Raw genomic sequence first — 27,143 nt, 5'->3', positions numbered from 1 at the left:
CAGAACAGGTAATGATGGGGCTACATTGTTGTTCCCATCTGCTTTCCTTGCTTATAAATGATGGGAAGCGTCTTTTCATGCTGAAAAGTCACTTCTACCACTTCTTTTGTGCATTGCCTGCTTGTCTCCTTTCCCATTAACCTGCTGTGCCTTATTGATGACCTCTGTATATGTGTTTGTTGTTCAGTCACTCACTGGTGTCTGACTCTTTGCAACTTCATGGACTGCAGCATAGCAGGCTTCCCTGTCCATCACCAAGTCCTGGAGCTTGCTCAAATTCATGTCCATCGAGTCGGTGATGCCATCCAACCATCTCATCCCTCTGCTGGCCCCTTCTCCTTCTGCCTTCAATCTTTCCCAGCATCAGGGTCTTTTCCAATGAGCCAGCTCTTCCCATCAGGTGGCCAAAGTATTGGAGCTTCAGCTTCAGCATCAGTCCTTCCAGTGAATATTCAGGGCTGATTTCCTTTAGGATGGACTCTTTTGATCTCCTTGCAGTTCAAGGGACTCTCAAGAATCTTCTCCAACACCACAGTTCAAAAGTATCAATTCTTTGGCACTCAGCCTTGTTTATGTTTATCACATCTGTACATGACTACTGGAAAAACCATAGCTTTGACTATATGGATCTTTGTTGGCAAAGTAATTTCAATATGCTTTTCAGTACACTGTCTGTCAGAGCTTTTCTTCCAAGGAGCAAGTGTCTTTTAATTTCATGGCTGCAGTCACCGTCTGCAGTGAATCTGGAACCCAGGAAAATAAAGTCTGTCACTGTTTCCAGTGTTTCCCCATCCATTTGCCATGAAGTGATAATCTTCATTTTTTGAATGTTGAGTTTTAAGCCAGCTTTTTCACTCTCCTCTTTCACCTTCTTCAAGAGGCTCTTTAGTCCCTCTTCACTTTCTGCAAGTGGTGTCATCTTCACATTTGAGGTTATAGCTATTTCTCCCAGCAACCTTGATTCCAGCTTGTGCTTCATCCAGCCTGGCATTTCACATGATTTACTCTGCATAGAAGTTAAAGGGTGACAATATACAGCCTTGACATATTCCTTTCCCAATTTGCAACCAATCCATTTTTCCCTTGTCGGTTCTAACTGTTGCTTCTTGACCTGCATACAGGTTTCACAGGAGGCAAGGGAGGTGGTCTGGAATTCCCATCTCTTTAAGAGTTTTCCACCGTTTGTTGTGATCCACACAGTCAAAGGCTTTAGCATAGTCAGTGAAGCAGATGTTTTTCTGGAATTCCCTTGCTTTTTCTATGATCCAATGCATGTTGGCAATTTGATCTCTGGTTCCTCTGCCTTTTCCAAATCCAACTTCAACATCTGGAAGTTATTGGTTCACATACTGTTGAAGCCTAGCTTGAAGGATTTTGAGCATTGCTTTGCTAGCATGTGAAATGAGTGCAATTATGTGGTAGTTTGAACTTTCTTTGACATTCCCCTTCTTTGGGTTTGGAGTGAAAACTGACCTTTCCATTCCTATGGCCACTGCTGAGGTTTCCAAATTTGCTGGCATATTGAGTGCAGCACTTTTAACAGCATCAACTTCTAGGATTTGAAATAGCTCAGCTGGAATTCCATCTCCTCCCCTAGCTTTGTTCGTAGGGATGCTTCCTGAGGCCCCCTTGACTTCGGACTCCAGGATGTCTGGCTCTAGGTGAGTAATCACACCGTCGAGGTTGTCCAGGTCATTATGACCTTTTTGTGCAGTTGTTCTGTGTGTGTCATGGGTTGCAAAGCATTTCCCTTGTCTGTCATTCACCTTTTCTGCTTTGCAGAAAATCTAAATTTTAATTAAAGTTTATCCATTTTATCTTCATCACTGCTGGATTTCTTTGTTTCCCCTCTTACTTAGACCTTTCCCATTATTAGGTAATTTTTTAAAATTCCCCTATGTTTTCTTCTGGTACATTTATAGTTTCATTTGCATTTGTTAAATCTCTGATCCAGCCGGTAGTAATTTTGTCACCAGGAGGGAGCGAGTCCCCACACTCCTCATTGTCTTTACTCATCTTCCCCTCACAGATTTGCTTTGCATGGTTATCAGGGTGAGTTTATTTTTAGACTTTTCTTCTATTGACTTGTCTTTTCATGTGCTAACACCATTGTCTTCATTTCTGTAGCCTCTCATGTTGTGACTTCACAATACTTTTAAATATCTGGGAGGGCTAGTGTTCTTGTCAATATTCTGCTTTTTATGAAATCTCCTGGTTGTTTCTTAAACATTTATTTTCCCCAAGAACTTTAGATTCAGCAGATCTAGTCTAGTACCCATTCCCTCTTCATCCCCACACCCCCAAAGCATGAGTGTTTTATCAAGAGGACAGTACATTTATAGACTACGTTAAGGACATTTAACACAAAGCACAGAAATACAGCTGCATAAACAAGCTCTGGGTACTTTTTGTGGCACGTATTCCCCAGGTTCTATCTCACACATCAAAGCACTCAGGGTGCTTGCCACTTTCTGCTCCACAAGGTAGATTGGTGTAGAGTCCGTGATGGGAATAAGAAAAGGTGAAGGAAGCTGAGATCCTGGCAGAAAGAAGGGAACCATGAAAGTAGAGTTACTATGTAAAAGTCACGTGATTGGTTGATGGCATTTATTGAGGAGGCAGGCACTATTAACCCATTTATCACACAGTCACAACCTCTACAGGTCTTCCCTGGTGGCTCAGATGTGAAAGCGTCTGACTGCAATGCAGGAGACCCAGGTTCGATCCCTGGGTTGAGAAGATCCCCTGGAGAATGAAATGGCAGCCCACTCCAGTATCCTTGCCTGGAAAATCCCATGGACGGTGGAGCCTGGTAGTCTGCTGTCCGTGGGGTCGCAAAGAGTCAAACACAAGTGAGCGACTTCACTCTTCTCTCAGAACCTCTACAAGGCAGGCACTAGTAGTATCATACCAACTGGGCGATAAAACCAAAGCTCAGAAAGATTAAATAACTTTCACTCAACTAATTACTGGAGAAGCTGGACTTTGAACTCAGGCAGCCCAGTTCCTGCAGCTCAGTCTAAGTGAAAGGGCTCTGGGAGGCTGACCAGACAGAAAAAAAGAGAAAAATTTGTTTGCTGAATCAATTGCTGCAGACCAAGAGCACAGCTGTTGCCCTGGGTATCAGCACGGGTGAAGGCTGCAGGCTATGCCATGATTCTGTTGCAGCAAAACCAGAAATGAGTGAACAGCCTTTGGCACATACCGGCCAAACAGGCCTCCAAAAGTTAAACAACCTTGGGTATTCTTTAGCTGTTACCACTAACAGACACTTGTAGCTGGACTTGTTCTTCACCAAGCTAATTACTCTCTGACTCCATATAGATTACACCCTGCACCTGGCATTCTTCTTCCCCCATACATTCTCTTGTGGCATCCTGCATTTCAGAAAGGTCACAGGCCGATAACTTCAGGGACACCAGACCCAGCTATTGAGTTGCCTGATGCCAGCTGTAGTCACTCTGAAACTTTGCAAGAGGGAAAAAAAAAAAAAAAAAGCAAGACCTTCAAGAGTGTATAAATCCTCTCCCTACTCCCAAGAGAAGGGGACACAGCTCTTCAGGCTCTAGCCTGCTATGCATCCCTTTTGCCTGGCAAAAAATAATAAAGCTACTCTTTTCCATTTCCTCCAAACTTTGTCTCCATGTTTCTATTAGGCATTGGGGAACAGGGAGCCCAGACTTTGGCAACGGTCCTTGTGGCCCCATGCTCCCATTGTACAAGACGGGGAGTGGTCAGGCACAGAGGATCACTCATTGATGTCTCCTGGGTCTTTGTCAGGGGGGGAAAGGCTGACCTTTACTGCAGAGGGAAAGCCTTGCTGCCATCACAGCCCTTAATCCCCAGATCAGGGAGCTGAGGTGGGGGCTGTATGGGTTTCTGAGAATATCCACCCCAACCTTTTTCGGAGCAGATGCCTGCAGGGTGAGCCAAAGTTCAGCTGGGCTTGTGTGACACCCTGTCCCTCACCTTGCCTCTGCTGGGCCACGTGGCACTGGGATTAGAGTCCACTCAGACACCCCGTAATCCCTGAAGGCTTTGGTGCTCCCGAAACTGCTAGATGACATTTCCAGAGGCTCCACGGAGCTCTGACTCTTTATGTCTCAGCACAGAAATACCACTGCATGATTCCAAAACTCGGGTCCTAAGACCTGTGTGGGCCTGCCTAAGAATGACCCAGAGCACTGGGATTAAAAGTCTGGGATCCTCGCTCCAGCCCTGGAGATCCTTTCGTGATGGGCTTGGCTTTAGTCCCAGCATTCTATGGGTCTGTTTGTTCTGGGCGATTCTCACCCAGGTTCATTACACGGAGCGTGCGCTGAGCTAGTGCAGACTTTGGTCACCGGCCCTCACCCTTCTGGCTCCAAGTCAAGCAGAACTGCAGTGGCTGGCAACTGACTCCATTTCTGGAAACCCCAAGGCTTGTAAACAAAGATCATGTCCCGCATGTGACCCTGGAGGTTCTCAGGAGCGGACAGAAACCACCCCCACTTGATTTCTCTGCTCTTTGCATTCCCAGTGTTATCTACACACTGATTTTTTGTTTAAAGCAACCCAAAGGCCCTCATCACAGGCCTTGGTCTAGGTGTTTCATCAGGGAGGGTGGCCCTGCAGCCTGCAGTAACAGACACCTTCATCCTCTCCACTGGGCCGATGGGTGTCCCTACCGTAGACTGGAATGTGCCAGGTCTCAGGATGTTGAGGTGGGGATAAGTCTCGAAGATCATTGGGAAGCCTGGCCTCACAGGAGCATCCAGTTGCCAAGGTCCCTTAGTTCTCCGCCCTTTGGATTTCCCCAGAAATACCTGGCTGTTGCAGTTACATATCGTTCAGTGACATTTCACCCAGGCTCCAGTACCATCTGGAAAATCTTCCCCATTCCCTATAACTGCCACACCCTCTAACATCAGTGCAGAGCAGTTGCACTCCCAATGACAGCATAATCTGGTCTGAGGTCTCCATCCTTTGGGCAGCGCTGCCCTCTGCTGGCCAGCCTCTGTGAGTGCAGCTGAGCTAAGCTTTCCACTCTGCCACTAGGGGTGGGCAGGGGTGTCCCACCCTTGCCCACTGCCCATCTTCAGGGATCGTTTGCTTCATGTAGTGAGTGTCTGTGTCAGAGGCAGTCATTTACTGATTCCCATCCCACTTGGCAAGGGAAAGGGGGTGGTAGGGTACTTCCCGCTTGAAACAAACAAGCCCGTCCACACCCAGCACTAGGAGATTCAACCAGCCTGGCTTGGCTTCTGGCTGCCTAAGCCACATCCCTGGGACAACCTGGCCACGCTGGGTTCCTGTCTGACCAAGCTCTGGGCTGTCAGAAGGATGTACTGTTAGAATATACTGTCTGTTCTAGCCAGTGCCCGACCACGGGCCTCTGACCCCCACCCCTCCGCCCTTTCTTAGTGCATTCACGGTTGTGGATCCTCCTCGGTCCCTCTGGGAGAGAGATGTATCTCCTGCAGCCCAAGGGTGGCTCTTAAGAACCCTCCTTCTGAGATGAACTCAGGAAAGCTTGGGCCCGTGTCTCCTTCTCAGTGGCCTAGCCGCACTTGTGCCTACCAACCCTTTGTGACTTTTCACTCCTGGCTCTGCTTGGGCCCTGTCCACACCCCCCACCCCCTGCTTTCACCTTCCTGCCAAAATGCCCAGATTCCGCAGCTTTCTCATTTCCCTGTCAGTTGTTACAGAATAAAATGTGCTTTCATGGCTTTAACTGATGTCTGATTGTGTTTATTTCTGACAAAACCTGCTCGCCTTGTGGTCCCCCCTCCTCCCTGCACTGAGGTGGGCTGAGAGCTTTGAGAGCCGCAGCATCCACACAGAGTGGGCACAGACCCCGGGAGGACGTCCCAAGCTCTCTCTCCTTGAATGGCTGCAAAGGCAGAAAGGGAGGGAGGGGAGGGGAGGCAGCCTGCTGGGAGGGTTCTGCCTGCCCTGGGCTGCAGAGACTCCCCAGAGAGTGGGGGGTCGGGGGTGGGGGCTCCTCAGGACAGAGGCTGCCACCCAGTTGTTTAGTGAGAACTCAGGGACAGACACACACACATCTCAGGTCTTCAGGCCACAGCTTCATCCTGATCTCCAAACCCAAGCATCCAACCACTTGCTGGGCATCTCCACAGGGAGACCGGGCTCACCAGGACACACAGGATGCCCCAGATCATCACTTCTCCTCTGCAGCCTGTTGCTGACAGTGTTCCAGCCACCAGGTCCTGGGCACCCCTTTGTCCACAGCTCCCTGCAGGGTGCATCTGCCTCATACCTCCTCCCACAGCCCTCACTGGGCCCCTTGATCTCCTAACTAGCCCTTCACCCATTCATGGGGCCCCATCCTCCCCACCACTCTCATCTGGGGCCCATTACGCCCAGAGCAGAGATCATCCTAGAAGCCTAGTGGGGTCACATCCCATGCCCCCCATCCCTTTCATGGCTCCACATTCACTTTGGATGAATCCAGGCTCCTCACTTCTCCCAGTCCCTTCTCCACACACCCCACCCCTAGCTTCCCAGCTGCTCCTCCCGGAGCTCCTCTCTCTGCTCACTCCATCACCCTCCCCTGTGCAGGGAACCATGGATATTTAGGAACACTTAGGAAGGAGGCAGGCCACGCTCCACAAGCTGGGAACAGGCTTTATTGCAGACCCCAGAGGCCGTGCACTCTCTGTAATCACAGCTGGGAGGTGGGCAAAGTTCCACTTGAAAGAGTCCTCCGTCTTCCTCCTCCTGCCAGGCCTGGTTCTGGGCAGAATCCGGGAAGTTGTACTCGCTCTCAGGTCTCAGGAAAACATAGTCCTTGATGTCCATGCTCCAGGGCTGCAGGGCCAAGCAGCTGCCAGGCCCCTCTCCTGCCCCTCAAATCCTCCCACCGAGGAAACGGGGGCTGGGCAGGCAGGGGTGTGACAGGCAGCAAACGGCCTCAGCCAGGACTCGGCTCCCAGACAGGAGTCTCCCCCCCTTTCATTCATGAGTCACTAGACATGGCCACGAGGTCAGCGCCCCACTCCAAGGGGGCCGCAGAGCTCAGCACAGCAAGGGGCCAGACAGGGGGTGGAGGAATGTCAAAGAGAGGCCCCCACCTGAGCGAGACGCCAAGCCCAGAGGCAAGAAATCCAGGGAAGATGTACCACATTCCGCCATTGTGCCAAAAAAGATGCCCGCTGAACAGAATGCCAATCAAACAAAGTCAATGAAGACAAGAGACTGGCTTTCCCCTCCCCAGGGAGGCAGCGTGGCAGAATGGAGTCGGGGACTCGAGTCAGCTCTGGGACTGTCAGGTGTCTGCCCCAACTCTGCTGGGGGAAGTGAGCGCATGGGCTGGGGCCCCAGGCTCCCTCTGGTCCATGCCCGCAAGCTCTGCCTGCGGTCCTCACCAGGCCAGGGGTTCCCAGCCTGCACTGGGAACAGTCCTCAGGGCCCATGGCGCTGCCCACACATCACTCACACCTGTCTGTCTTCGCCCTCCCTCCATCCAGGCGACCTCGAGGGGCTCAGAAATCCTCCTCCCATGGGGAGTCTAGGCCTGAGGTGCAGGGGGAGCTGCTTCAGGCTGAGCCCCCGGGAAGGGAGGTAGCCCGATCCCCAGACAGGGAGGCCCAGGTCAGGGAGGAAGCGGGGAGAGAATATGCAGAGCAGATGCCACCTCCTGAGCAAGCCCCTTTGAGTTACTCGGAGGATAAAGGATGCTGAACATACAGCTTTTCAATCTTGATCCAAATTACTGTGGCACTTTTTGTGTGTGAATGTTTGACTGTTATGTCAACGTTTCCAGAAATTTCACATCAAAGCATGTCAGAAAATCAAAGGAGAACTCCCAAGACAGGCCTTCGCCACGGCCCATCTCACGGGTAAGGACCTCATGCGGGCAGATGCTCCGGGATCACAGAGCTGGGCATTGCAGGACCCAGCCTCCTCCCTAGGGCTTCCTCTCCAGCCTCTGAGCATCTTGGCTCCAAGCCCTCCTCCCCAGGATGCCGATGCCCCGGCCGGCCTTGGGCTCCCCTTTGTAGTACAAGGCAGCCCCCACCCTAGTCAGCTTCCGGCCAGAACCTACTTGGGGAGGAGCGGGCAGAGGGAACTTGAGGGCTGGCTCTGAGTTCGGCCTTCCTGAGCTGGGGAAGGCGGGACTTTCCAGAACCCAGCAGGCCTTAGGGGAGGGGGCCCAGAGGGACCGGACACAGCTAGGGGGACGGAGGTGGGGGGACGGTGACAAAAGGGTCATCAGGGACAGTGGAGCCACGGTCATCTGGACAGCGGGGGCACCTGAAATCACATCACGTGACAGGGTCATGGCCTCGCGGTGGAGACCCTGCCCCCCAGCCCCGCCTTGGGGAGCCGCGGCTCACCATGACCCCTGAGCCCACCCTCCCAACAGATTCCGCTGCCTCCTCGGGGGTCTGGGAACCCACGAGTGAGGCTGGGCCCACGTGCTACCCCCAGGACCCTGATCTTCTGTCTGTGCTGCCCAGCACAGCATGGGGGTGGTGGGGGGGCCCGGAGCAGGTGCTCAGGGGTTTGTTCTTCATAATAAATGACCACCTGTGTCCACATGCAAAGTCCTGCAACCCTGCCTGACCTCGTCCTCCCCACCCCTGCCTGCCCGCCCGCCCGGCAGTACCTGGGGCCGCAGAGGCGACGGTCACTCCCACAGGAAGCGAACGTACCAGATGGTCTCATTCTTCAGCTGGGGCCCGAACAGGGGGTTCAGCTGAGCCAAGATGGCAATGAGCCAGCTGCCAGGGACAGCACAGTGCAGGTGAGCCCGGGGCACCAGGAACTCCGCCATGCACCACGCCAGTGGTCACAGGACCCACCCAGCACATGGACGGTCTGGGTTTCAGAGGGAAGGGTCCCTCGGAGACATCCACACTGCAGCCAGCTCGGGGGCTCAGTCTGGGCACGTGGGTTTGGGTTTAGGTTTGGTTTGACTTGTTTTGTAGATTTATAAGATCCCTGTGTTGGGGCTGGACTCAGGGCGTTAGAGAAGAGGTAAGACGGCCCCCAGGGGCACAGAGGGAAGCCATTCTGACTTAAGATGGCTTAACTGTCTGGAGAATCCCATGGACAGAGGAGCCTGGTGGGCTAAGTCCATGGGGTCACAAGAGTCGGACACGACTGAGTGACTAAACCGCCACCACCAACTGCTCATGAGAGAGGCCTCCCTCAAAACCAGAGCTTGGACTTATTCCTCAATTTGGCAGCCAGGGAGATTTAAACATGGAGCAGGCTGACATAGAAGAACTGGGGAGCAATGGTGGAGTGTCTCTTTTGCAAAAGGGGAGGGGCTACCATGAAAGGCACTTATAGAAAGAGAACACCTAGACCCTACTGACATGGAAATTGACCCCCTCACATGGTCCAGGCACTCGCATCTCTTGGTATGTGTCCTGTATCCCAGGACTTGGAATATAGGACAGTATTCTATATGTACTTACTTTTCCAAGTTTGAAGACCACTGTTCACCCAGTGGTTCTAAATGGTCTGCATCACAAGCACTCAGGGACATGCATTAAAAATACAGATTCCTGGAGGGACTTCCCTGGTGGTCCAGTGGTTAAGAAGCTGCCTTCCAGTGCTAGGGATGTGAGTTCAATCCCTGGTTGGGGAACTAAGATCCCACATGTGGGGCAACTAAGCCCCTCACGCCACAACACAAGACCCTGTGTGCTGCAACTAAGACTTGATACAGACAAATAAATAAATTTTAAATAAAAACACAGATTCCCACATGCAGACTGTGAGAACTGTGATGTAGTGAGTCCAAGGTGGAACCCTGAAACCTGTGTTTTACAATCTCTCCAGGGGATTCTGATGCCCATCGGGGACAACAGGCACCGAGCAGGCCCCACTCACTCGTGTCACAGATGAGACAACCGCAGCCCATGGACATGGCAGAGCTTGTCCAGATGATACACTCAGAACCAGAACCCTGAGTTCATAACTCCCAGCCTGTCGCTCTCTTTGCTACTCCAAACCCCTCCTCTTCTGTGGTTTACAGACTCAGCCTTTCAAGAGCTGAATGCGTCGGTACCAAGACAGAGGTGAGAGCAGGGCTGGGAGAGGAGGAAAGAAGGGAGGAGAAGGGCCCCTGTGGACTAGGAGCTGGGAGAGCAGTACTTACAAGAGGTAACAGCAAACGGCGGTGGCCACCAGCATGGTGATGATCACTCTGCAATGGAAGAGGATGTCAGGTCAGGATGGATTGAAGCAGCGCCCTCAGGAGGCCTCGCCAAGGCCAGAGAAAGAGCTCCTGGTGCCAACCCCTTTCCCTCTGGCCTTCTTGATGCCACCTGAACACAAGGAGGCTGAGATCTTCTTAGGTAAGAATTGCTAGATGGAAAAGAAAAACTCCAAGTGTCACCTCTTGGGAAAGCCAACCTCGACCACATCCAACTTACATTATCAATCTTTCCCTTCACCTATGTCCCTTCTCCATCACCCACTGTTTCCCCATCGTAGAGGAGTCATGTTGGAGAACGACACTGCACACAGCTGCATTTGCAGCCACCCACCGTGGAGTGGTCTCTGGGATCCAAAATTCACTGGGCAAAGGGAAGGAAGACAGAAGACAGAGCAAGAAGCAAGGAGACCGAGGGTCATCTCTGAGGCAGGGTAAGCAGTTACACTGAGAATAGGGGCTGGTTGCCTTGAGTCCCACTCCAAGACTGGAAGCAGAGGCTTTAAATGCAGCAGGAGAGACTTCAGTTACAAGGAAAAACTCACCAAAGTGTGTAGGAGAGCTGATGCACTAAAACGGTTTACAAGGCGAGGCCATGGGACCTCAGCCCCAAGAATCTTGAAAAACAGAGGAAACACCCATATGCAGCCTCCAGCTGAAGCTAACCCTAACCCAAACCAGGCCCTATGACCTCTGCTTGAGGTTGGCGCCAGAGACATCAGCATCTGATCAATTCTCTCAGCATTACCAAGCACCATAGGCCGGTCCCGAGCTGGGCACTGGGGTCTACAGTGGTGAAAAGACAGTCTTCCACCTTGAGGAACTTGTCATCAAAGGGTGAGGGTCCATCACTGCTGAAGAGACTATGAAGCAAAACCGGTGAGTGGTGCCACAGGTATAGAAACCTGCTGGGGGCCCCCAAGAAACACTGACACTGGCAAAAAATTATTCCATACAGTATGTGCCATGCACAACTAACACTTTTATATATTTTGTGTAATCCTCAGAGCAGCCTTAAAAGGCAGGAGTCATCATCACCCCCAGTGACCCAAGAAGAAAGTGAGGCTTGAAGAGGTGAGGGACGCTCAAGGTCACAGCTGGGCAGGAGTGGGCAAGCTGCATCAGTGGCTCGCCACAGACTACCTTCCCAGGCGCGGGGGCAGGGGGCGGCGCGGGCGTAGCTGTCTCCTCCTTTCGACAGCACGACCTTCTCTGCCCTTTGGCCCCGACAGCCCGCCTGTACCCGGTTGTTCGCGACCCAGCGCGGACCCGGGAGGAGGACTGGAGCACCGTGCGCCGGGACCAGTGCCCGCTGCACCGCTGCCGCCTCGCGCCGGAGGAGGGGTGGGCCCAGGAGCAGAGGGGTCCCCAGGGAGGCTGGGCCGCGCGCGATCCTTACCCGCGGTTCGGTCCTTTGGGCACGAACCAGGGCCCGGCGATGCCGATGAGGCCCCAGAACGTGGTGAAGATGACGACCGGGAGGGCGAAGGAATGCGCCGTCATGGCCAGGCGCGGGATGCGGGTCAGAGCTGCGGATGCTCCGCTGAGTACCTGTCGCGGCCGGGCAGGGACGCCGAGCATGCGCAGCAGGACCCCGCCGCCCCGAAAGCGCGAGTTCGGCCGCCCCGCTCGCGCATGCGCGGCAGCTCGACACTCCGGGGCGGAGGCGGACTTTGATCCGCCCCAACGGTTTCCTATAGGAGTTACGGGACAGAGGCATATATGGGAAAAAGCTCTGCTTTATTCGGATAGCACACAAGTTGAAAATCGAACATGGTTTTCTTAAACTGTGTTTTGCACATCTTTGAAACCAGAGAAGTGGACCTCGGCAGACGGACCCCTGGATGGAGGGAACAGGCCCATCATCACCTGGTCCTTAGGTACTTAGCACCCTAGGAACTGAACCTGCGTTTGAGGGAAGCAAAAGGTCTGGAGGAGCTGACCTCCTCTGCGTCTGGCTAGGGCGGGGGCCGGCCCCACCTCCTGCCTGGTCTCTATGGCTACTGAACTCACGTTGTCTGTTATACCGCTGGTCACTGAGCTTGTCGGCCCTCTCGGCATCGCTATGGAGACTACAGGTGGGGAACAAGGGTGGAGGCAGGGCTAGGGCTCTGGCCAAAGGCAGAGAGCTCGCTCCTTCCATACCCAGCGCCCTTCAGCTTGTTTTCTCCAGGCAAAAGTAGGCAGGCTCTCCAACAGTGGGGTCTCCAGGCCCTGGGGCCTGAAAGGCTGCCAGACTCTTGAAACAAAACACAGGGGCCAGCCTGGGCAAGAGGCGAGGGGGCGGGGTCTCTCCATGCTTCGGCCCTGGGGTCCTCCGCAAAATGGCCAGCGTCCTCTCTTCCATGAGCTAACAGAGGGGAGCCAGAGCACGGCTGTGCTCCTTGAGGAACTGGGCGGTGTAACCTCAGATGATAAACATTTTCAGTAGTCCCCCCGCCCAAGGGGCCCAAGTTCCTCACAGCTGGCACTGGAGGCTTCCTCAGGGCACAGATGTGGAGGGGCAGGGGCAGCTCTGGCGGGCCTCCACCGCACGCGGGGTTTGTGCAGTGGCGCTCACGCACAGTGGTGCTCGCAGGACTAATCTCTTGCTCTGAGAAGTCTTAAAGGATGGCAGCTGCCACGGGGAGGATGCTGCAGGAACGTCCGCAATGGGAATCCCGACAGGTCAGGTGGGAGCTATAAAAGCCCCACTTGAAAGGGCCCTTCTCTCTTCCACCCGGCCATTTCATACCCTAGGCAACTGGCCAAGGACGGATTCCTCAACTCCCTGTAGAGCCCCATGTGAATGGGTCGGGAGGCCTGGGCTCCATCTTGGCTGTGGGGACAGTGGCACAGCCAGAGCTCCAAGGGCCCACGGTACAGCTCAGCCCCCAGGACACAGCGTCACAGGTTAAAAGGCAGGAAGCGAGAACAAAACTCCTGGCTCAAAGCTGAAGAAAACAGGAAAGTGATGGTGTAAGGCAGAGTCAGGAACACTGGGAACCATGGGTTCTGCCCATGAGGCACTTGGTACCAACATCTCAGGGGCTCTCAGCACCTTTCGAGGGTCTGCTCGAGGTCAGACTGCTTGGGCCTGAAGCACAGAGCAGGGACCCCACTTGGGGCCCGGCAGCAAGTCAGGACGGAGAACTGCTTCTTGCCTGTCTAAAGCCAGAGAAAGGCCGAAGCCTTCCCTCCAAGCTCCCCTGGTTTCCCACCTGTGGAAAGGAAGGCGGGAGGCAGATACCATATCGTCCTCGGGCAGATAAGCAGCCTAGGCCTCCCCAGGGCAGCTGCCCTGGAAGGAAACATGCCTTACTTCCGGGTGGAAAGGGAGACGGGGAGAGGCAAGGGGAACCGAATCGTGTGGGACACCCTCTGTGCCGCCAGGGTGGTCTCCTCAGGCTTCAGTGAGCCCATGAAGTTCCTGGTGGGCCTGTGGGAAACAGGCCCAGGGAGCTGATCAGGTGGGTCTGTGTTGAAACATTTAAACCAACACCCCTATTGATTCCCAGGCTGGTCCCCAGAGCACCTCTGGGAAGAATGGACTAGACCATTATGCTGAGGGCACCTCCTCCCACAATAAGGACATCGGTGGCAAGGGACAGGGACAAGAGCTGATGACAGCCAAGTCCACTCTGCCTCCTGAGGCCCGTCTTTGCCCACAGAGGAGTTGTCAGCCAGCAGTCCCGCAAAGGCCGGGCACTGACAGGCACTTGGCTTCTCTGCTGCTGTTTCACAGAGAGGGACGCGAAGGCACAGGAGACAGGGAGGGGGCCATCACGGTTGACCCACTGCCTGAAGCAGAGCTGGGGCTGGATCCCAAGTCCCCCAAGTGCAAACTCGTCCTTATGCTCTGCTCCGCAGAAATCCAGGGCTCAGCATGACACAGGGGCTGTACTGGTGGGAAGCGCCGGGCCCCTCCAGGGAGACACTCCTCCCGTCCAGGAGCTGTCGGCTGCTCAGGGTGCAGGGGTTCTGCCTGCTGCATCGCAGAGGCAGGCCCCGCGACGAGGCAGAGACAGCCTCTGACGCAGGTCTCCCATGTGAGGTTGAGGCTTCCCTGCTTCTGTGGAGCCAGGGGGACAGCCCGGAGCCAGGCCGGCCCCAGTCCTGCTCACCCTCTGCCCTCACCTCGTGCCTCAGGCTGTGGGCTGCCCCCTGGATGCTCCCCAACTACCCAGGGGCCGGAGTGCTCCTTAAAGCCCCTTCCCCTAGCTGTCATTCCCACTTCGGAAAAGTCTCCTTGCCACCAGAAGCTGGGGCTTTCATGATGGGATTACGTGCTGAAGCACCTTGAAAGTGAGCTTGAGATAGAACCTCTGTGCATATATAAGTGCTGTGAGGTCCCCCTGGGCCTGGAGAAGGGCCCCGGGAAACAGGTCGTGCACCTCCTAACTCCCTGCCTCCCGGGGTGTGGCTTTAACTGTCTTGTCACTGCCCACATCCCGGTGCTTAGAGTCCCACCCAGTGAAGACTCGGGCGGCCTCGAATCCCAGGGCCTGTCACCACGATCACGGGGCCAGGGCAGCAGGGGGCTCCAAGGAGTGAACCCCTCAGATTCCTGTTCCTACTACAGGAGCGCTTTGGCAGGACAGCCTGGGGCCTCCTGGCCAAGGAGGGGAGACAGGAGCCTCTCAGGAGGTTCCGGGACGCAGGCTGTCAGGACCTCCATCGGTTCCCTGCAGGACAGGCCGGGAGGCTTCTGGGCGGTGGGCTCCTCCCTGCAGAACGCGCCAGTCTTCTTCCTGAGCCCCGCCCCTCGTGTGGGAGGAAAGAGAAGGCACAGTGAGCAGGAGAGAACAGTTCAGGTGATAATCCATCCCCCTCACATCCAGCTGCACCCGAGGGAGGCTGGGGGAGTAGCCCCTGGCAAAACAGACTGGAGGCGGATGAGGACTGCTCTCCGGGGCTCAAGCGAGTCCCACTCTGTGGACTCTTCCACCCAAGGGCAGCGGAGCTCATGGGGCGATTCTGCCCCCAGGGGACCCTAGGCAGAGTCTGGAGGGAGACGTTTCTGATTCCTACAACCGGGAAGGTGCTGCTGGTAACCAGTGGGTGTGTAATGGGCAAGCCAGGGTTGGCCGAGCACAGGACGGGCCCCCACAACGAAGAACTATCTGGCCCCGAATGTCCACGGTGCCGAGGCTGAGAAACTGCCTGGGGAGGAAGGTTTCATTATATAAAAATCTGGCTGGGTTCTCTGTTTGCTTCAGAGGTACAGTCCCATCGCCCTGTGGTTACAACCTGCAGAAGGGCACGGATGAGGGCACCTTCTCCTCCATCCCCGGGGGCCAAGCTCAAAGAGTAACTCGTTCAACAGATGCTGGGTGAAGGACACTATCTCAGAAGCACCCTCTCCTTCTCCCCACTTCCACCTCCCACCTCCCTGCACCCACCGCCTAGCTGCAGGCCCAGGGCCACCCTGCTTCCCACAGAGCCTCTTGTCAACCCTGAGGCCAGTCCACTGCTGATGACCACAGACCCCGAGACAGAATGAGAGTGGAAGCAACAGAACGGAGCCCCGTGCACAGCCTGGAGAAGCTCTGGTTTTCTTTGCTCAGTGACTACTTGAAAAGGGAAATTTCTTGCTTAAGACTTTCAGTAACTGGGCCTCCGGGATAATATCACTTCCCCTCTAACCTAGTCCCTGCCCAGCCTTCCAGGCAAGTTGGGAGGCTCTCCTCATGGACCCCTCCCCTGCCTGAAACCCCTAACGTTCTCCTCCACGCAACACGGTCCTCACGGCCCCTCTGACCTGCACTGACCTCTTCCTGCTACAAACAGGGTCCCCACAGACCATGGCAGGGTGGTGTCCCTGCCAGCACTCATCCAGTCCTTGAGTTAGTCCTGGTCATAGCTGAACCTTTAACGACCACCATGGGTGTTACCCGCCAGACGCTGTTCTAAGCACCATTGTTGTTGTTGTTCAGTCACCAAGTTGTATACGACTCTTCACAACCCCATGGACTGCAGCACCCTAGGCTTCCCTGTCCCTTCCCATCTCCCAGAGTTATTAATTCACTTTACAGATGAAAAACCAAAGTACAGAGAGATTAAGTTGCCCGAGGTCACGTGCTAGTTAGCGGCATGACTAGAACTTGAACCTGGGCAGCCTGGCTCTGGAACTTCCTGCTCTTAGCGCTGCGCCCTGTGGCCTGCAGTGTGGGCGTCCAGCCTGTCTAGCTGAATTATTAAGGTGACCTGTCCTGAGCACCCACTGGTCTAGCAAACAGTTGAGCACGTGACCCCTTAGAGCAAGTCTGTGGTGACGGCTGACTTGAGCGGAATCTACCAGGCTGTCAGCTCAGGGTGGGGCTGGGAAGCTGAGGTTCTCCTCTTTGGCATCCCCGCGTCTAGGAGCTCTGCCATGCATACTTACTTGCGTGAGAGCGGGGCGGCACCGGGGCACAGGTGCAGACATGGCTGAACCGCCGGCCTGAGGAGGTCAGGTACCAGTGCTGGATGGCCGGCTGGGGGTCATACTCTGTGACTGCCACGCCATTCACGGCCGTCATCATGAGCATGTTGATCACCTCGTTGGAGAGCTTGGTCCTCTCGTCGGTCCTGATCCGGTTCATGGCACTGAATCCGCGCTCACAGCAGGCAGTGGAGACGGGCACACAGACCACCAGGGCCAGGAGCCGGCTGAGCAGGGGGAAGCGGTGGTGCCGGGTCAGCGCGTGCTCACACAGCATGGAGAACGGCAGGTTCTGGGCCGCGGCCTTCAGGCCCAGCCACTCCTCCAGCAGCGCCTGCTTGCTGTATCCTGGGGGCAGCGAGAGCTCAAAATACCTGGCCAGGGTCAGGATGTCGTCATTCCCAAAACTGGCCAGGGCCATCCCGCTTGGCCAGGCCTTGGTGTCAAACACCTCCATGTTCCTGAGCTGTGGGGGACGGTCAGCGTCGAACCTCCGCTGGAGGTATTCGATCCCCGTCAGGACAACTCTCTCCCTGTCTGCCTGGAACCGCTGTTCTGCCATCTCAGTCCTCTCCAGCACGATGCCGTGGAGCCGCCCATCCCTGAAGCTGGCATTGAACTCTTCCTCTTTGGGGCCTGCCCGGTGACGGAGGGTCTCCAGTGCCACGTAGGCCTGCCCCAGCGTGGCGTTCACCTCAGTGATCAGAACGATCTCCTTCTGGCACACCTCGGACAGAGGCCGGTAGAGGCTCAGGAAGTCCAAGAGGAAGTGGCAGAACTTGAGGAAATGGAAGCCCTTCATCAGCTTCAGCATGCCTTGGGCCCTGTGCCCAACCTGCCCACCCGCGTCCGCCACGCTCTGGAGGTGCCTGGCCAGGGCGGGCCAGCTCAGGGTGAGCGCGTTCAGCGTGCGCCTCTCGCTGGCCACCCACCTGACCGCATTCAGGTCCTTCAGGCGGACCATTTCCTGCTCCAGGGGAGCCGCGCTTTCCTGCAGTTCATTCAGCCTCTTGTTGGAGGACTGGTAGAACTTGAAGACGGTTCGGATGTGCCGGTCACACTTCTTGACCAGGCCGATGCCCCCGCAGGCATCGACCACGGCCAGGGGGAGCCGGTGGGCTACAGAGTGCACCGGCAGCAGCCGGGGCAGGATCTCCTGCAGCTTCTCCACCAGGCCTCCCCCGCAGCGCAGCGGGGCAGAGCCGTCGGTTCCCAGGCCCACCACCCAGCCCGGCTTCCGGAAGGGGATGTCCAGCTCATCTAGGGCCGAGATGATGGTCTCGAAGTATCCATCAGCCGTCTCACTGTGGAGGGGGGCCAGCATGAGGTAAGACTCCTTCACCTCCATCCCCTTCAAGTAGCGCAGGTAGATGCCCACGCAGGACTGGTCGGAGGCATCCGTGGCGCTGTCCAGCAGCATGCTCAGGCACGGGGAGTTGCGCACGTCCTCCAGGATCTCCTTCTTCAGAGTCTCGGAGATGCACTTGATGAACTGCGTGCAGGCGGTACGGTTTCGGTACTTGCCCAAAATCATGGTCCCCGTGCTCTGGAGGAGCTGCAGGATCTTCTCGAAGTCGTTCAGGGGCCTCGAGTGGTACGCGATCGAGTAGGCAGCGTGGAAAAAGTGCTCCATGTTGGCCATCAGGTCACTGGAGATCTCGGGGACCACGGCGGTCTGCAGGGCATCCTCCCTGATTTCCACGGTGTTTACACAGAGCTTGTGTGCTTTGCTGACTTCGTGGTACTTTAAAGTCTCCACTTTGAAAGGGCCCGTGTAGCCGCGGACCAGCCGGGATGAACTGTCGTGGAGACTAGGCCTTTCTTTGCAAGCTGAGCAGAAGAGTTTGGTCTCTTTGGGGTCCATCACTAACCATGGGAACTGCCCAAACCACGACCTCTGAATTGATCGGGGTCTGTAAGTCCTCTTGATTTTGGCCTGTCTGTCTGCCTCACAAAGGCGGGGCCTGCAGTAGGAAGTACACGTCTCCACAGAAGGAACTGGAAGCCACGTGGACTCTACAGCCGAGGCCTGTGTGTGCGCCTCTCTAACGGCCACCATCTTCTTTTTCCCTTTGGGGCAAATCAGACTGTGCTTGGTTTTGCTGCCGAGGACTCTGCAGCCTCCTATAAGCTAAGACACCCCAATTCAGTAAGTACCCCTTATGCAAAGCAGAGAAGATGGATGGGCTCCACCTTTCTAGAAATCAGAAAGTGAAAAGTGAAAGTCGCTCAGTCGTGTTGGACTCTTTGCGACCCCATGGACTATACAGTCCATGGAATTCTCCAGGCCAGAATAATGGAGTGGGTAGCTATCCCCTTCTCCAGGGGATCTTCCCAGGAGTGGCTTCTCTTGAAACCCTTTCCCATTATTTTCTCTGAAAGTCAGTCTGGCTCCCCACGGGTTATGAGCTAATCCTCATGGTTGCTTCAGCCAGCCACCCCTTCTCTACCCACAAAGCTACCCTGGGATCACGTGACATCAGACGCTCATAAGCTTAATTAACCACCTTGGCCATAGATGCTGTTGGATGGTCTTAATCCTCTTTCGAGGCACCATAAAGAAATGAGGGTAAACATCCATAAGTCTTCTTATTAGCCTGAGAAACAAAGGGGGCATAGAGGTATACACAGTAGCTAAGGGCCAATAAGTTACTGATGGACATATGCAAAACTGCTGACTCCCACAGACCAGCAGTGTTGTCACTAAACACCAGAGGAGCTGGGGGAGGCTCACAGCCTGTGGGTCACATGGCTCCTCGTGACCAGTGTCCACCACGTATCTCCCCCATCAGCTCTACCACACCATCCTGGTTTCACCTCCACTCATCAAAGCTCCTTCCTTTTCCCAAACAGTCCCAGTTTCTCAGACTATTCTATGCTGTGAAGGCAGGGTTAGTTTCATATTTATGTTTTTCTACCCAGGGCCTAACACAGGGCCCCATGTACAATAGATTCACGCGAGTGTGGCTAAACTAATACTGTGTGGCATGCTGTAGCTGCCTGGCCCCCCGACAGACCCTTCAAGCACTCGGCAGGTCAAGACCCACCTGAAGGAGGATGGCCTTTCCCCCACTTTGGCCTGTGTGGGTCCCTGATCCAGGGTGCAGCTCTCCGCTCCAGTTTTGAGATCAGGTCTGGTTTGGCAGCAGCAGGCCCTGTTGCAGGGACAAAGAGTCATAGTGACATCACGGCCCTGGACTATCAAGTCAAGCAACCCACCCGAAAGACCTGGGAAGGCCTCAGGTGTATTTCCTGATAAAATCTATTCAACTAGGGGTGCGATGAAAGCATACCAGTCTGGGGTTCCAATTGATTCTTAAAACCCAAAAAAGGCAGCCAGATTAGGGGTATCCCTTAGCTCCATGGGCCAGACATGGAAGCCATGAGTCGGCTACATACATCTAGAGGGGAAAGGGTGAAAACAGGAAGAAATACAGAGGCCAAAAGTAAAGAAGACAGGGATGATAAAGTCACACAAGAAGTGGGAGAGGGTCACCAACAACTGTCCCATGTACGTGCTTCTCAGAGACACCCATGGCTGGCCTTGGTGCAGGTGGCTACTACACGGGGCACTCGAAAGGCCCCTAATGCTGTGTCTATACCGGCAGTGGGCCCTGAAATCCGCCTCAAAGAGATTCATGTCTTTGGGTTAAGCACTGCCCTTTACTGAAAACATAAAGAGTCTTCAGGGGTATGTGAAAATTTTTCTTTCTTGATTTAAAATAAAATCCATCATCTCTACTTACATGCTTTTTATGTATCAATGTGAATGGGTGTATAAACTTTTCTGGAAAGACATATGCAAGCAACTGGTAACTGTGGGCACTTCTGCTGAGGGACTGAAGAACAAGGTAAAGGGAGATTATTTTCACTATTCATCTTTGGATCATTGGGATATATTTATATGTTTGTGTGTGTGTGTGTGTGTGTACCCACATAATTACTACTAATGAAAATATAATAGATTATTAATCTGTGGTAGACTGAACACATATCCTTCTTCAAACATCTCTTAAATGAGGGCAAAGGAATAATAACAGTAAAAAGAAGCATAAGCCCAAGAGAGACACTGCACTAGAAATGTTAATGCATCTTTAGAAGGAAAGGAGATAAAAGAGAAGAACTAACAGAGCTGAACACCAAACGCCAGCAGAGCGGGTAACAAGGAGAAAGAAGTGAGGCTGACCTCAGAATCCCCACAAGAGCCAGGACCTGGAGGCACCAGGCGCGGCAGAAGGTGGTGGGCAAGAAGAGACCTGTTTAAGTCCAGCTCCTCTCACCTATTCCAGGAAACCGGAAAATACCACCACCCTCCCTCAAGGAGGAGAAGAGAGATTATTCTCCTAAAAAAACTTAACCAGAAAGGTTCTAGGCCCTGGGATGGTGGGGTGAGTGAAAGATGAAGGAGAAGCACTGCAATGCAAATAGATGAAGACAGCCTGGAGACCAGAAGTTGTATTCCTGGGCTCCAGGAACACCAGCTTGGCATACAGCCAAGCGGGAGAGTACACATTTTCTTTAGAGAAACAGAACTGGCCCTCCCCAGCCCCCCTCACCAAAATACCTACGGATCCAGACTTTGGAAGGTGTTTCAGTGAAACATCCACGTTCACAGATGGTCACCCGACAGTGAATGTAACTGAGAGGGTAACAGGCAGGAAGGCCAGGGGTCTCCAAATGGAGGAAATAGGCTGCAAGTGTCAGACATTTCTTGTCTCTCCCTTAGGCGGCAGGAAGAAACAAACTACAAGGGTCAGATTGTTTTCCTTCTCTATACAAAATTAAAAGGAGGTCTCTCTTAAAATTCTGTGTTGCCATGACGACACCTGGTTCCACCTGAACTTAACTTTTCTCAAACCTAGAGCTAACCAATGCATTTTTCTTATGGAAATATTTTTCTTAAGCTATGTTAATGAAACTATGTATTTGCTTTGGAATTTGCCTTTCTTCAAAACAGTTCCAGCTAAGACTAACTTTTTTTCTTTTCTCAAACCTTGGGCTGATGTCATATCAATTGTTTTATGTCTGGGAGCCATCCTATCTCAAAAATGCATATTGTGGGAGAGGCACCTGGTAAAACTCCCTCAGCCTTGTGGTGTCTCTCTTATCTGATTAATAGCTTTGTAACAGACATAAAACAGCTTGCAAAAGACTAGCAGGTGGGCACTCTTTCTTCTCCCTTCTGATGTCCATGTCAGAAGCTTTCTCTATCTCTTTTATACTTTAATAAAACTTTATTACACAAAAGCTTATCACTGGCCGTGGATTGAATTCCTCTCCTCTGGAGGCCAAGAATCCAGCGTCTTTCACGGCTTAGCAACAACCTTTCATAACCTACCCCTTGAGTCCCAGCCATGCACACAGAGATTCCAGTCAGTTTTTAAGGCTTTATTCTTAAATATGAATGAACCTAAAGATATTTATCCAAGACAAACTGTGAACATGAAACAAGAAGGAAAAAGAATGGAAGGTACTAGAGATGGAAGCAAAACAAAATTTCAACCCCTCCCCTAAAAAGGAGAATATTCCCACCAAGAAAAGTCATGATAGTTATCCATGAAAAGAGCAATAAAGACTCTGAGATTAAAAATATGATAGAATAAATTTTTAAAAATTAAATAGAATTGTTAGAAAATAAAATGGAGGAAATCTCTAGGAAAGTAGAAGAAAAAATATAGAAGCAGAAAACAGGAGAAAAAGTAAAAAATAAAACAAAACCAGGGACTCGATTTAGAAAGTCTAATATCTAACTAATAGGACTTGGAAGAAAGAAAAAATAGGAAGGAAGAAATAATACAAAAATGTTTCCTCAAACTGGAAAGTGTTTCCACATGGAAGGGAAGCACCAGATACCTAGAACAAAAGATGATGAAAAAACATTTATATCATTAAGCACTAAGTACTTCAAAACACTGGGATAGACCTTAAAACCTTTAAGAGTGGAAAAACAGGCTGTGTTCAAAGATTTAGGAATAAAAATGTAATTAGACTTCTCAACAGGACCTGTAAAACTTAAAAGCAGTGCTTTCAAAATGCTGAAGATAATCATCTCCAACCTGGAACTCTATACCCAAACCAAGTTAGCAATTGTGAGAGCAGAATGAGGGCATTTTTAGGTATACAGACTCTTTTAAAACATTTCCTCCCATGAACCCTTTTTTAGAAAGTTACTGAAGGATGTGCTCCAATAAAATGAAGACGTAAACCTAAAAGAAACAATAGATCTGGGAAATAGGGGAGAGACAAAAGAAAGTCCAAGGCCACGGATATGCAGCAGGCCTAAAGAATAACTAGCTTAGGCAGAGCAGAGGGATGGAAGACTTTCAGTGATGGACATCTCCAGAAAAAAAGTGAGATAAGTCACAGGCTGTTCGATCATGTGGAAGAAACTCTTTGAAGAGTTGTCTAATTCCAGGAAGAACTTGAGAAATAGTGGTGATAACACAGAAAACTCACAAAATAAAAAATAAGAAAAAATTACAGCAGATGAAACATCATCATATGTCACTGATTAAAAGTAAATAATACATAATCATTATTAGGCAAATAATTCACATTGAATTAACCAAAAAAGTATGATATACCTGTTCTGAGAGGATGGAAGGAAGAGAAGTGGGGGTCTGGGGTGATGTAAGAGGGCCATATCTTCATCCTCCACAGTAGGAATCAATAGATAATATCTAAAATCAATAAATCAGGAATAGCAATAAATATATGCAACAAGATATTAAAGTGTGGTTCTGTCTGCCTGTTTTAAAGTCCCCCTCAAAATAGGAGACAACTCTTTCCCCATTCCAAAGCTAGACCACCGAAGCCCTACTTGGAAAGAATGGCTGAAACACTGGGCTGTAACCCAAAGCTTCGCCACCAAGAGGGAGTCAGAACACTGGACCTGAAGAGGTCAGGGAGTTGGATATTGGAGATGTTTCTGGAAAGAGCTGTTAGGTGTACTGAGTCCCCCACACTACCATGGGGAAGGGTAGAGTGGGGTGGGCTTCTTTCCTCTGCCTAATGGGAATGAGGTATGACCTGCATCTCCTGGAGTTGTGGGACTACTCAGGAACCCGGGCCTAGAAAAGACTGAAGACATAAACTGACCCATGGGCCTAGCTGCACCAAGGCAGGTGGAATCTTAAGATCCCTAACCAGAAAAAAAAAAAAAAGATCCCTAACCAGGATCCCTGATTAAACCTGCATCACTTCAATTGGAAGGTAGATTCTTAACCATTGGACCACCAGGGAAGTCCCTGTCTCTCTGAATTTGACCATTCTAAGTACTTTTTCAGATTATTTATTGTAAATAGAATAACAGTTTTTATCATTTTGCGACTGGCTTATTTCACCTAGCATAATGTTCTCAAGGTTCATTGATGTTTTGACATGTGTCAGAATTTCCTTCCATTTCAAGGCTGAATAATATTCCATTGTATGTATAGATTACATTTGCTCATCCATTCATCCATCCATGGACATTTGGGTTCCTTCCACATTTTAGCTATTGTGAATAATGCTGCTATTCTGTTTTCAGAATATTCTGAAAATATTCTGAAAATAAACCTTGCTTTCAATTATTTTGGATATATACCCAGAAGTAAAATTGCTGGATCGTAGGAAAATTCTTGGAGAAGGCAATGGCAACCCACTCTAGTACTCTTGCCTGGAGAATCCCTTGGACAGGGGAGCCTGGTGGGCTACAGTCCATGGGGTCGCAGAGTCAGACACAACTGAGCAACTGACACATACACACATGATAATTCTATCTTTAGCTCTTTGAGGAACTGCCATATTGTTTCCCACAGTGACAGTACCGTTTTATATTCCCACCAACAAGGCATAAGGATTCTAATTTCTTCACAACTTCATCAGTGCTTGTTTTCCATTTTTTTGATAGTAGCCATCCTAATGGGTGTGAGGTGGTATCTCACTGTAGCACTGATCTGTTTCCCTAATGATGGGTGGTATTATCTTTTCATGTGTTTACTGGCCATTTGTATATCTTCTTTGAAGAAATGCCTATTCAAGTCCTGTATCCATTTTTAATCAGGTTTATTGCTGTTGAGTTTTAGGAGGTCTCTGTATAGTCTGGTATTAATCCCTTATCTATGGTTTGCTAATGTTTTCTCCCATTGTGTGTGCTGACTTTGTATTAGGTTTATGTCTTTTTTTTTTTTTTCTTTTTCTTTTTTCTAGCCATGCCACATGGCTTGTGGGATCTTAGTTCCCCAACCAGGGATTGAACCCAGGCCCTCTAAAGTGAGAGCACAAAGTCTTAACCACTGGACCACTAGACAATCCCCAGGTTATATGTCCTTTGATGCACAAAATTTTACAGTTTTCATAAAGCCCAACTTGTCTATTTTTCTCTCTGTTGCTTGTGCCTGTTAGTCTATGTAGGTAAAGGTTTTTCAATTTTGTTGATCTTTTCAAAGAACCAAGTTTTGTTTCCACTGATTTTTCTCTATTGTTTTTCTATTGTCTATTTCTCTCTGCTCTAACCCTTATCATTTGCTTCCCTCTGTCAGCTTTGGGTCTAGTTTATTCTTCTTTTCCAAGTTCCTTAAGTTGTAAAGTTAGGTTGTTGATTTAAGATCTTTCTTGTTTTTAATGGAAGCATTTATAAATATCCCCCTTAGCACCACTTATTCTGTCCCACATCAAAATGATATGTTGTTTTTGTTTTCACTCATCTTTAAGTATCTTCTAATTTCTCTCATGATTTTCTTCCTTAATCCGTTGGTTGTTTAAAATTGCTTAATTTCCACAATTTTGTGAGTTTTCCAGTTTTCTGTTATTGATTTCTAATCTCATCCCATTACATTTGGAGAAGATACTGTTTGATATCTTTTTTTTTTAATCTATTGAGGTTTAATTTGTCACCACACATAATCTAGCCTACAAAATGCCTCACGTGAATGTGAGAATGTGAATACTGCTGCTGTTTCGTAGAGTGCTGTATCTAGTAGATATCTATTAGATCTAGTTGGTTTATTGTCTAAGTACTCTATTTCTTTATCTTCTCTCTGGTTTTTCTACTCATTATTGTGACTGGGATATTGAAGTCTATAACTATTACTGTAGAACTGTTTACTTCCTTCAACTCTAGTAATTTTTGCTTCACAAATTTTGAGTCTGTCATTAGGTTTATATATATAATTTTATATCTTCTTTCTATACTGATATAAACATATAATGTCTGTGTCTCTTATATGTTTTTTTTTATTTAAAGTCTATTTTTTCTGATACTTGTATAGCCAACTCTTGCTCTCTTTTGATTACTATTTGCATGGAATATTGTTTTCCATGCTTTAATTTTTAATCTATTTGTGTCTTTGGGTACAAAATTAGTTTCCTATGGACAGCAAATAGTTGGATCATGTGTTTTTATCTGTTCTGACAATGTTTTTTGATTGCAGTGTTTAACCTATTTACATTTAAAGTAATTACTGATAAGAAGGGACTGTCATCTTGCTATTTGTTTTCCATATGCCTTAAACTTTTGTCCTTCATTTCCATCATCACTGTCTTCTTTTGTGTTTAGTTTATTTTTGTAGTGAAAATGTTTAAATTCCTTTCTAATTCCCTTTTGTGTATATTCTATAGCTATTTTCTTTCTGGTTACATGGGAATTATATTTAGGGATTCCCAGGTGGCTCAGTGGTAAAGAATCAGCCTGCCAATGCAAAAGAAATGGATTCAATTCCTGGGTAGGGACGATCCTCTGGAAGAGAAGATGGTAACCTACTCCAGCATTCTTGCCGGGAAAATCCCACAGGCAGAGGAGCCTAGCAGGCCACAGTCCATGGGATCACAAAGAGTTGGACATGACTTAGTGACTAAACGACAACAACAAACATGGGGATTACATTTAACATCCTAAAGTACCAACACTCTTAATTTCAATTTAGCTTAACTTCAATAGTACACAAAAACTGCTCCTTTACAACTTTCCCATCTATCTCTTTCTATCATTGATGTCACAAAATTACATCTTTATATATGTGTCCCAAAAAATAAACTAGTAATTCTTTTAAATGTATTAAATTATGTAGAAAATAAGATATGGAGTTTAAAAAGTTAGAAAATACTAGCTTATAGATTAATAATTGTTTTTTTTTTTCCTTTAAATGTACTAGTCTCTCAAATCATGCAGGAAACAAAAGGTACAGTTACAAACCATTGTTATGATAACACCAGCTTTTATAACTGCCCATTTATTTACCTTGATTGAGATCTTTATTTCTCCATAAGCCTTCAAGTTACTGTCTAGTGTCCTTTCATTTCACCTTGCAGACCTCCCTTGAGTGTTATTTGCAAGGAACATCTAGTGGTAAGGAGCTCCCTCAATTTTTGTTTAGCTTGGCATCTCTAAATTCCACCCTCACTTTTGAAGGACAGTTTTGCCAGATATAGGACTCAGTTGACTTTTTTTTTTCATTTAGCACTTTGAATATATCTGCCCACTGCCTCTGGCCTCTGGAAGTTAAATCTGTTTATAATCTTATTGAGGTCCCTTGTATGAGATGTTTCACTTCTCTCTTGCTGCTTTCAAGGTTCTCTTTGTTTTTGAAA

General features: G+C 50.4%; 3 protein-coding genes across 3 annotated transcripts in view; all 3 read right to left on the bottom strand.

Annotated features, from left to right (window-relative positions):
• Window positions 1–6,623: 6,623 nt before the first annotated feature.
• ATP6V0E2 (ATPase H+ transporting V0 subunit e2) lies at window positions 6,624–11,721 on the bottom strand. The gene is made up of 4 exons (XM_052638803.1): window positions 11,571–11,721; window positions 10,115–10,162; window positions 8,612–8,726; window positions 6,624–8,256 (listed from the first exon to the last, which is right to left on the bottom strand). The coding sequence occupies exons 1-3, from the start codon at window positions 11,672–11,674 to the stop codon at window positions 8,633–8,635; spliced, it is 246 nt and encodes an 81-aa protein (XP_052494763.1). The 5' UTR covers window positions 11,675–11,721; the 3' UTR covers window positions 6,624–8,256; window positions 8,612–8,632.
• Window positions 11,722–14,012: 2,291 nt separating this feature from the next.
• Window positions 14,013–17,905, bottom strand: LOC128046825 (zinc finger protein 862-like). Its single transcript, XM_052639035.1, has 2 exons — window positions 16,536–17,905; window positions 14,013–14,914 (listed from the first exon to the last, which is right to left on the bottom strand). Exons 1-2 carry the CDS (start codon window positions 17,896–17,898, stop codon window positions 14,727–14,729), a joined length of 1,551 nt encoding a protein of 516 aa, XP_052494995.1. The 5' UTR covers window positions 17,899–17,905; the 3' UTR covers window positions 14,013–14,726.
• Window positions 17,906–17,912: 7 nt separating this feature from the next.
• LOC128046350 (zinc finger protein 862-like) overlaps window positions 17,913–27,143 on the bottom strand; it is a 30,115-nt gene continuing 20,884 nt past the window's right edge. Inside the window, exons 6-8 of the mRNA XM_052638431.1 lie at window positions 19,622–19,729; window positions 17,960–18,644; window positions 17,913–17,925 (exon numbers count right to left, since the gene is read on the bottom strand). Of these exons, the coding sequence (XP_052494391.1) occupies window positions 17,913–17,925; window positions 17,960–18,644; window positions 19,622–19,729 (806 nt within the window). The remainder of the gene's footprint in view (window positions 17,926–17,959; window positions 18,645–19,621; window positions 19,730–27,143) is intronic.

The sequence above is a fragment of the Budorcas taxicolor genome, chromosome 4 (genome assembly GCF_023091745.1).
Source record: "Budorcas taxicolor isolate Tak-1 chromosome 4, Takin1.1, whole genome shotgun sequence".
Taxonomy (NCBI): Eukaryota; Metazoa; Chordata; class Mammalia; order Artiodactyla; family Bovidae; genus Budorcas; species Budorcas taxicolor.
This window is presented reverse-complemented; position numbering and strand designations above follow the sequence as displayed.

Coding starts and splice junctions, on each gene's coding strand:
- ATP6V0E2 (XM_052638803.1), bottom strand. CDS start 11,674: ATGACGGCGCATTCCTTCGCCCTCCCGGTCGTCATCTTCACCACGTTC. Junction 10,163..11,570: donor CCCAAAGGACCGAACCGCGG/GTAAGGATCGCG, acceptor CTTCCATTGCAG/AGTGATCATCACCATGCTGG. Junction 8,727..10,114: donor GCCGTTTGCTGTTACCTCTT/GTAAGTACTGCT, acceptor TGTCCCTGGCAG/CTGGCTCATTGCCATCTTGG.
- LOC128046825 (XM_052639035.1), bottom strand. CDS start 17,898: ATGCTGGCCCCCCTCCACAGTGAGACGGCTGATGGATACTTCGAGACC. Junction 14,915..16,535: donor GCCGCCCCGCTCTCACGCAA/GTAAGTATGCAT, acceptor CTCCCACACGAG/GGGCGGGGCTCAGGAAGAAG.